The 9,969-nt window shown below is 47.8% G+C and overlaps 1 protein-coding gene across 2 annotated transcripts in view; it reads left to right on the top strand.

The window, feature by feature from the left end:
- The first annotated feature begins 418 nt into the window (after positions 1-418).
- The window catches only part of KIF2C (kinesin family member 2C), a 20,002-nt gene continuing 10,451 nt past the window's right edge, over positions 419-9,969 (top strand). The window contains exons 1-8 of one of the 2 annotated variants that reach the window (XM_037149554.2): positions 419-608; positions 1,480-1,574; positions 3,994-4,089; positions 4,253-4,301; positions 6,312-6,434; positions 7,622-7,744; positions 8,285-8,385; positions 9,134-9,229. In XM_037149554.2, the coding sequence (XP_037005449.1) occupies positions 545-608; positions 1,480-1,574; positions 3,994-4,089; positions 4,253-4,301; positions 6,312-6,434; positions 7,622-7,744; positions 8,285-8,385; positions 9,134-9,229 (747 nt within the window). In that variant the 5' untranslated portion in view covers positions 419-544. The remainder of the gene's footprint in view (positions 609-1,479; positions 1,575-3,993; positions 4,090-4,252; positions 4,302-6,311; positions 6,435-7,621; positions 7,745-8,284; positions 8,386-9,133; positions 9,230-9,969) is intronic. The other variant, XM_037149555.2, reaches the window with a different exon arrangement.

Raw genomic sequence — 9,969 nt, 5'->3', positions numbered from 1 at the left:
TTTAAATATAGTCCCGCCTTCAAAGTAACTCCGCAAGGAGGAAACAGGCCCCGTGTTGTGCAAAGAAGGAACCCCTGTCAAGTTTCTAACTTGGCCGTGCTCACCGATCTAGTAACTAAGGAGTCAGGATTGGAACCCATGTTCGTAGGTCCCCACAACCCTCACTCACACACCATACCAGTTTCCCAGTTCGGGGGGCACCCAACGGTAAAGAAGTACTGGGGTATAATGCCCAGAACAACCACCCCTCCCAAGCCCACGGCCTGGCGAGACTCCCAGCAACCCCTGCGCTCGGAGGTGCGGCCAGACGAGTGGGCGGTGCCAGGCGCCGGAAGTACGACCGGAGACTACGTATCCCAAAAGGCTTGGCGGGGCGCCGCTGACTGGTGCAAACGGGGCGGGCTGGGGCGTGAGGACGTTCAGGGACGCTGGCGCGCGGGATTTAAACTGGGCGGTTTACGCGGCGTCCTAACTCCGTAAGATTAGCAGAGTTGCATCTTCTACTGTTCGGTGTGGTTTTTTCGGCGCATCTGCGGACTGCCCAATGGAGTCGTCGCTCCAGGACCGCTTGTTCCCCGGTCTCGACATCAAGATCCAACGCAGTAACGGTAAGGGGTGGAGTTCTGAGGCCAGGGGGACCCTTGGGCTGAGACAAGGCTGAAATTACTGCCCTTCCCCGAGCAGTAGGCCTCCGAGACACTGTTGGGGATTCCCCTCACCCCGCAGATCCCGGTTTCCGCACTGGTGATCTGTCTTCCCTACCCAGGGCCAGGGGGCTGTGCACTGGCGGTTGGTCCCCATCCCGTCCTCTGGGAGTAGGCGGGGCTCCTCCGCGTCCGAGGATCTCCAAGGGGAGTTAGGAATGCTAGGTTAATTTTTCCTCTCTTATTCTCCCCTGGAAGTGCCCTGGGCCTGTAGGGACCTCGGCTTCCTGGCCCCCCTACTATAAATATTGTGCACCTGCAGTTTGTCAGGCACTGGGATTCAGGGTAACGAGATAGACCAGACCCCTGCTCTTCAGGAGCTTGCAACTCTCTCTTCCCCTCTCTCTTCCCCTCCCTCTCCCCCTCCCTCTCCCCCTCCCCCTCCCGTTAAGCAGCTACCGCAGCTCTGGCAGGTCTAATTCTCGTGGGAGAGCCTTCAGGAGTGAGGGAGGGAAACACGAGGGTTCTAGAGCCTCAGAGCCAAGTTGAAAAGCAGTTCACCAAGGACTAGAGTGACACTTCTGTCCAAACATACCTTCAGCCTACTCTGTAGGCTCTCTTTTGAGTGGGGCTGAATCCTTATATCCTGCAACTCCGTTTTAAGACTTGTTCTCTGCCTCCCTCACTACGGATGTTCAAAGTGTAAAGTGCCAGGACTACTGTTAAAAAGAAAGAAAGGCAGCTGTCTTTTCCTTCAGGTCAGCTTCACATTGAGGGTCTCCGTGGGGTCCTAAAAGTGAAAAAGATGGGTAACTTTGGCCTTTTCATACTATAGGCTTAATTCACAGTGCCAATATAAGGACTGTGGACTTGGAGAAAGCCTGTGTTTCGGTGGAATGGACAGAAAGAGGTGCCACAAAGGGCAAAGAGGTAGGTTCTACCTAAAAGATCTGTGTGAAAAATGGAACTGGTGAGAGTCTTGTTTTTTTTTCTTTTTCAATTAGCCATGATTGCGCCCAGATAAACCTCATGGGCTGTGATATTGCCACCAAGAGCCACGTTTCTGAGGCTGTGTTGTCCTCCCTGATCTAAAACATGGTCCTCTTTGGATGCACTGGCATTTTATGTAGTAAAGCCTCTTCTAAATTGAAGCCAATCAACAGTTTCTGGTGTGTTTTTAGAAAGCAAATTGCACAGCATCCTAAAACCTTGCTCAGCCAAGCTAGCTTCCGAGTGCCTATGATAATTGTTTGGGGAGTAAAATCGATAATCTAGTTGAGAAGAGAAAAGTATGTTTCTGAAACACCAAATAACAGAAGGCAGCTTGTGATAAATGGCACAGGTGAGTGGTGCCAGAGCGGCTCAGAGGTGGAACTCACTGAGGGTGAGCCGGCCTTGTGGGAGCTGGCAGGCAGGTTCAGCAGAGGGCCCCTCCTGGGATAAGCGAAGAAGCTCGCTTCGGGAAGTAGAGGTTCAGGGTGCTGGGTCTTCATCTCTGGCACTTAAGATGATTGACTCGGCCTTTTATTCTGTCGGCAATGGGGTGCCTTGGAAGGATTTTGAGGAGAGCCGTGACTAAGACATTTATAGTTAGAGTAATTGAGGGGTGGTGAAGAGGTTACCAGGCTGGGAATAAGAAAACCTGGGTTCTAGCCTGTCACTGCCACTACTTGATGTGTCCTCAGGCATATCTCTGCCCCCCTTAGAAATTCAGTTTTCTCATTTATATAATGAGGATAATAATATCTGCCTCATAGGGTTGTCGTGAGGACTTATTCAACCAATCCTTTTGTGCCCTTTCCAAAATGCCAGGCAAGAGAAAATACAAAAACAAACAATCAAAAATGGCAGACAGTTGAGTGTGTTTGGTGCCTGGGATAGAGAAGTGAGTAAGACAAACCTGGACCCTCTTTCATGGAGCTTAGTTAGAGAACAGGTGTAAAGGGCTTGCTTAGCATGATACCTCATGGTAGGTATGCAGATATTTAGATGGTATATTTGAGAAGTAAGGATCAAATATTTTATATTATCTTCCCCTGAATTAAGAAGTTCCTAAACTTTCTTTCAACCAGCTATGAGTTTCTTATGATTTGTTTTTGTTTTGTTGTTATTTAGAAATATAGCCCTTGTTGGGTGTCCCTCCTGCTCAAATTTTGCCTGTGAAATAAAGGGCAAACTTCTTGTGAGGCATTCGAAGCCTTTTCAAGGTTTGGTCCAATCAAGCTTTTCCTTTGCATGACACAAAGTGTCCTGTGCCAGGGACAACTGGGGCAGCTCCCCACTCTGGGAGCGTGCCTAGTGTTTTGCTGCCTTCACACTCTTATTCCTTCCTTCTGGGATATTCACCCTCATTCATCAGTGTGCAAATCAGTTAATGTCAGGACTAGGATTAGGACGCTGGTCTCCTATGTTTACGCTCTCTGTAGTTTAAGGATTGGAAATGGGGGGAAGGATGTATAGTAGGGGTTTGTAGCTGTCCAAGAAAAGCGGACAGAAACATAGTTACTGATGTAGTTCTGTCTCCCTTGTTACCCATGCTGCTTTGGTTCCTAGCTCTTTGTACATATGACTTCTCTGTTTAGGGTGTGAGCTCACTGAAGGCAAGGGTGATGATATATGGATCTTTGAATGGATCTTTGGATCTTAATGGATCTTTGAATACCTTCTTCCTTCTCCTTCCTTATGCAGAATAAGTTTTTGAATGAGCCCATTAATAAATAGGAGGTAAAGTTCTCACCCTGGGGTTTGCACATGCGTGAAGTATGCTGGTGAAGTTTGAGTGGTTCCTAGAGAGCCTCAGGACTCTCTGGTGATGTAAACCCAGAATTGTGACCTCATTGCAGGTGTGAGCAGGACACTGTGACTGCAGAAGAAGTTTCTGGGCCAATTAAAAAATGTAGGTAGACTTAGGGTTAAGTAGCAGCTCTTAGGAACTTGTCCCCACCCATAGCATCCTGGAGGGCCACCCATTTTACCATCACTGGGACAGTTAGAACTTGTCTCCTCCTTCGTGTCAGCCAGCGAGAGGTGTTTGGGTCACTGCCCAGAGGGACCCCACTGCCCAGCCTAACAGTAGAGGAGCCAGGTGGCCCGATCTGTGGTGGACGGCCTGCCTGCCTCGTCACTTGGTTCTCGTCACTGACATCTACCATTAGCTTGGAAATCAGAAAACAATATCCATCTAGATGGTAAACCATGACTAAGAAATAAGTATTTGTTTATAACTATTAGTACTTGGTGGAACTTAAGTTTGGTAAAGTCTGAATCTAGAGGTAGCCTTGGTTGCAGAGATACAGTTGGTTTGAGCAGCCAGTGTTGTTTCATTAGAACTTTTATTTGCTCCTTGCAGATTGATTTTGATGATGTGGCAGCAATAAACCCAGAACTCTTACAGCTTCTTCCCTTACACCCGAAGGATAATCTGCCCCTGCAGGTGAACGTAACGGTAGGTACCCGATCTGGCTGCCGCCAGTGCTCCAGGGGAATCACTTGGCTTTGTTGGCTCTTTGCTGGGTGGCTTTCAGGGACTGCCCAGGACTCCAGCACAGCACCCGGGCTCTTGAGTATTCATAAGAGCCATAATTGTGGTGGTGTGTTTTCTTTTTCAGAGACAAAAACGCAGATCGGTCAACTCCAAAATTCCCGCTCCAAAGGAAGGTAAATGGGTTTCTCCTGGTTTATTGTCATGGGGTTGTGTGCAGAATGGTTTTCCTAGGGCTCAGGCAGCTGGGAAGTAGACGCATTGCTCCAGTTTAGCAGGTGGCTTCTACGTGAGCTGAGTCCTGCCCTATCTTCCAGGCATCGTCCTCAGTGAGGGAGAAGCCAACCTACAAGGAGGAGGAAGTGGGGAGGTACTGGTCAAAGGGTACAAAGTTTCAGTTATACAAGATAAATAAGTTCCAGGGACCTAATGTACAACATAAGACCTGTGATGAACAATATTAATATTTGTCTACTTAAAAATTTACTGTAGATCTTGTGTTAGTGTTCTTACCACAAAAGGAAAAAATAACCAAAACAGAGGGAGTGGTAGGAAACTTTGGGAGGTGATGGGTAAGTTTATGGCATTGATCGTGATGATGGTTTCATGGATACGTACTTGTCTCCAAATCCATTAAGTTGTATACATTAAATATCTACAGCTTTTGTATGTCAATCATTCCTCAAAGCAGTTTAAAAAAAAAAAAAGAATCCACCCATTCAACCTACAGGTCTTAGGCCAACCTCTCGGGGAACTGGTACATTTGGGAAACTTGCTGACTGGCCTAGAAGTCTTCGCTGTAGAATCCAGAGCAGTCGTCAGCCATTGGCAGGCTTGTTTTCTTTCCTCAGGGGTGAGGTGGTGAGCAAGCTGTGAGAAGAGCTAGTTCTGGGCTGTGTAGAAGTATAGTCTGGTGCTACAAAGATCTGGGGGTGGGGGAATGTGGGTGGAATTCCAATAATGCCTCAGAGTCTAGGAGAAGGTTGCGCTTTCTCTGCAGACGTCGGCATGAACCTACTTTGACTACAATTGTCTGTGACCACAGTGGTGGCCACACTATAGGCACAAACTACTCGAGAAATCCAGCTTAGCTTTCAGGGCCAGCTATACCTGCATGGCCTACCCAGGTCCAGGGAATATCGCTGCCCTGGATAACCACTTGGCTTCAGCTTCAGGTTCAAGGGGGTCTAGGGTGAAAGGTTGTGAGCTTGGGCTGGGCATGAGTGACATGGCGCTGGACCTGTCTTGCTGGCTCGTAGGAGAGATGGGAGTAGCAGCGGTCTCACTCCACACGCACAATCTCTATTGCCAGACAGCTCCTCGTAATGGGAAAAACTTTATATAAAGGTGCGTATTATCGGACAGTAGAGATGAAGCACAAGATTACAAATCTTTTGGGACCAAGGAAAGTTGTAGTAATTCATACTCTTTGGGAAAGACACAGATTATATAGAGCCATCAGATCAGCCTAAATTTAGGAGAGTCAGAAATTCAGTACAAGTCGGTCTCTGCCTATATGACACCACGTGTTCTATTTCCAAATCGTGACTTATTTTATCGGTGAATCGTTTCTCTCTTACAGAGGGAAACTATATAGATGGTTAGAAGGTGGTAAGAATTCAAATATAACTCATTTGTTTCTCTCAGTTAAACATTCTTTTAAGATTCCAGAAAATCAAGGTAGCTGATTCCATGGGTTTCTGATGATGTGGCCCAGGTCGGCTCTGTAAAGCCTCCCAGAGCAATGGTGGAAGACAGTCCTGGGTTCACATCCTGATGCCGACACTTATAACTGAGTGACATTGGGCATGTTGCTTAATTTCTCTAAGCTTTAATGTTCCCTCTCCTCAGCTGGAAATACTGATGTTTACCTCATAGTGTGGTTCTGAGGTATGGGAAGATTGCTGTGGAATAGGAGGTGCGGGATTCAGTCTGTCTCTCTAGAAATGATTTCATATTGGCTGTAGGTCCCCCCATTTACTCAAGACAGATGCTCTTGTGGGGGAGATCTCCTTGCCCTCAGGAGCCCTCAGATCTGTAGAATGTGAATAAAATAGTTTTGGGATCATTAGTACTTAGACTGATTTTTCCTTTTCTGCTGGTCTGGACCCATCTCACCCCGCATAGAATCTTGGAGGGGTGCCCCTGTCAGCCCTCCTGATTGTGACTGCCCCCTGGTTCCTCAGGTCTCCGGAGCCGCTCCACTCGCATGTCCACTGTCTCAGAGGGTCGCATCACCACTCAGGAGAACAATATGGAGGTGGAGCTGCCCGCACCCGCAAACCCCCGCAAGCACTTTTCAGTTCCCAGTGAGTAATGACTGTTCCCCCTGTCCGAGGCCCTGGAGCAGCTCCTCACACATTGCCCTGAGCCCGTTCCGGAACAGCCGGAGATTCCTGCACTCCCCCCGCACAGTGCCTGGTCTGCCCCTGTCCCACAGCTCCCTCACCAAGAAAATCTCTTTTTAAACTTGATTGAAACATAATGTATAGTATATACAGAACAGTGAACCTATCATTGAGTAAATAGTTTTCAAACACCATATATAACTCATACCCAGATCGAACAGCATTACCAGCACCCAGAAGCCCCCTCAGGCACCCTTCCAGTTGCTAAGTCCTCAACAGAACCTATAATCTTGACTTCTGGTAGCATAAATTAGCTTTTTCTCTTTTTGAACTTTACATATATTGAATTTTTAAAATATCTTTAGTTGTCAACTTTTATGAGACATGTTAAATAGATGCAGATTGTGTAAGACACACAATCATTACATCTTACATACAGAGCCAGCAGAAGTGAGGCCTGCCTGGGTGTGGTTGGTAGGGTAATAATATGGGTGAAATAATTTGTAGGTTTAATTTGGACATTTCACCTAAAATGTCATGTGGTATGCTTGAGTGTGATACTGTTATGTTACAGAATTACATGCTTATGACTTTGTAATAAAAAAGGCCTGTGATTTGTGCCGGATCCTGTATGTTACATTCAGCTCTTACCAAATGAAGTAAACAAAAGAATCACAGCCCAGTATGGGAAGTAATGAGTTGTCATGGCTGGTATCTTTCGAGGTAGAATTAATATGGTTACTTGTTGCCCAGGTTTCCATTATTGCCAACTTTTTAGACTTTGCTCCTGTTAACCACTTGGGTTCCAAGGCTTGTGAGAAGTCAGAAAGGCCTGGCCTAAGAAGCCATGCTTGGGTCAAGCCTAAGTAATCCAGGCTTTTAAAGGCTTTTCCCTTCATGGTGAAGCCCATACAGAGGTACTCAAACACCCTTTTAAAATTTTTTGACCCCAGGAGCCAGCCCCTGAAAAGATACTGGTGCGGTTCAGGGCGTGGGCTGAGGCGGAGGGGAAAGCCCAAGTTCTGCTCGCGCTGTGTGGGCCTGAGCCCTTGCTGAGCCGGCAGCTGGCAGCCCTTCTGGCCCACAGCCCACTGGGGTGCAGCTGCGGTAGCCTGCCTCCTTCTCCCATGACTCTTGTTCCCCCACAGCGGGCCCTCTTAGGAATGCCTGCCCTGCAGTGGCCGAAACACCATTTCCGATGGTCAGCGAGGAGGTGGAAGAGCAAGTCCATTCCATCCAAGGCAGCTCTTCTGCAAACCCTGTGAACTCAGGTAGACATGCAGAGCTGTCTGCTGCCCTGTTCCTAGTGCAGGACAAGAGTTACATCCTGTCTCAAACCTGGCCTGCCTTGGCACCTGAGTTCAGACTACATTTGTCACTTGGTGGGGGTGTTTTCCTTGTGGCCATGAAATCAACTTTTCGCAACAGGTGGTCCTGTCCCCTTAAGTTGGCAGGAACCTCCTGATGTGATTGAGGTGTTGTCACAGCTATAGTATCTTAGCTAACCACCCAGAATAACTGGCAAGAACAAGCAGAAATGGTCTTTCCTTTTCTGGTTGTTAAGAAAGTGCCAAAGAGGTTTTGGGGGGAGCTTGGGTTAGACCTGGGGTACTCACATTAGCAAATCTTTACTTTGTGGCTCTGGCCATCCCAAGAGTCACATCTGCTTCCTCTCCTTGCATTTGGTGATTTAAGTGCAAGGGTCTAGAGAAGGCCTCATCCTGGGAAAGGCCCAGGACTCAGCACAGCGGCCAGAGAAGAGCAGGCTGGCTGGCCTCGACAAGTAAAAGCATGAGCCTTTCCCCTTCTAGTTCGGAGGAAATCGTGTATTGTGAAGGAAATGGAGAAAATGAAGAACAAACGAGAAGAGAAGAGGGCCCAGAACTCTGAAATGAGAATGAAGCGAGCTCAGGTACCTTTCCTGGGAAGCTAGGGCCAGGGTTTTTCGCGGGTATCCTTAACTGCAACATTAACAGCAATGCAGGTTCAGTTGGGCCCCAGCATTACTGAGGCTCCAGTTCTGATATCCAGGAAGTTTAACTGGTGTCTCACCAGGATTCAGACAACAAGTGAATCAGATCTTTTTCTGAGGGCCTTCTGATGAGGCCTGTTCATGCAGATTGGACAATGGGGCTGCGGGGCACAGGTGCCCGACTTCCTGGTGTGTAGGTGGTGGGCGTGCTGCGGTGCAGTTCTGGTTTAGAGAGTTTCCCTCTAGTTGGGTTAATGGCTCTGGGGAGTCCTAGCCTAATCTAAGATGTGGGACAGTGGCCCTTACCCCAGTTCTCGGAGGGTTTGGTGCATGCCTAGGCACCACTGGGCTCTCAGCCTAGAGTGGGGTGGGAGGAGGTGAGATCGTGTGGGCGTTTTGTCCACTCAGGTGGGCCGAGTGCACATGAAGAGGGGGTGCTTCTGCTTCTCACTGAGATCTGACAGCACTTACCTCGTAGCAGTCACTTCTTTTATTTTATCAGTGAATCGTTTCTCTCTTACAGAGGGAAACTATATAGATGGTTAGAAATTGGTAAGAATTCGAATATAACTCATTTGTTTCTCTCAGTTAAACATTCTTTTAAGATTCCAGAAAATCAAGGTAGCTGATTCCATGGGTTTCTGATGGAATCCGTGGGTTTCCATGGTTTTGCTCTTGTCTCAAACAGGAGTATGACAACAGCTTTCCAAACTGGGAATTTGCCCGGATGATTAAAGAATTTCGGGCTACTCTGGATTGCCATCCACTTACTATGACTGATCCTGTGAGTAAACCCCCATTAAAAGAAAACTTCTCTTTAGAGGAGTGAGCCACACTCTCCCTCCTGAGAGTACACCCATGCTTTTTTTCTCAGGTGTGTGTCTCTTAAACTCTGAGGGACCCCAGGAGACTTGCAGCCAGGGGAGCAATGGGCAGCGGCATCTCGTGCCGAGCTAACCCCTGACCTGTCTCTGAGGCCTCCTTTTCTCTGACTTCTCAGGGAGCCAAAGCAGCCCTGTCTGGGCTCTCTTGTTGCTGCTTCTCTCCTAAGCCCTTTCTTGTTTCACTGTCCCCAGCTTTGGTAAATGTACTCTCTAAATAAATAAACAAATAAAAGGCTGTGAGCCCTCACTGGGCAGCTCAGTTGGTTAGAGCACTGTCCCGCTATGCCAAGGTTGCGGATTTAATCCCTGGTTAGGGCACATATAAGAATCAATCAGTGAGTGTACCAATGAGTGTTTTTCTCTCTCCTCAAAATCAGTAAATTAAAAATTTAAAGGTGTGAGAGCACTGAGAAATCTTCACTCCCCCTGGTGTTAGTGAGGTGTGGATGGGAGAGTCTGATCTTTTTCTTTTTCTTTTCTTTTCAAATGTTTTATGTATTTGTTTTTAGAGAGAGGGGAAGGAAGAAAGAGAAAAACATCCATCAGTTACCTCTCGCACACCCCCTACTGGGGGCCTGGACCACAACCCAGGCATGTGTGCAGACTGGGAATCGAACCAGCAAACTTACGGCTCACAGGC

The sequence above is a fragment of the Artibeus jamaicensis genome, unplaced genomic scaffold, assembly GCF_021234435.1.
Source record: "Artibeus jamaicensis isolate MK-2021 breed Jamaican fruit bat unplaced genomic scaffold, CSHL_Jam_final scaffold_847, whole genome shotgun sequence".
Taxonomy (NCBI): domain Eukaryota; kingdom Metazoa; phylum Chordata; class Mammalia; order Chiroptera; family Phyllostomidae; genus Artibeus; species Artibeus jamaicensis.
The sequence above is the reverse complement of the archived record's forward strand: the minus strand, read 5'-3'. Positions and strand labels throughout refer to the sequence as shown.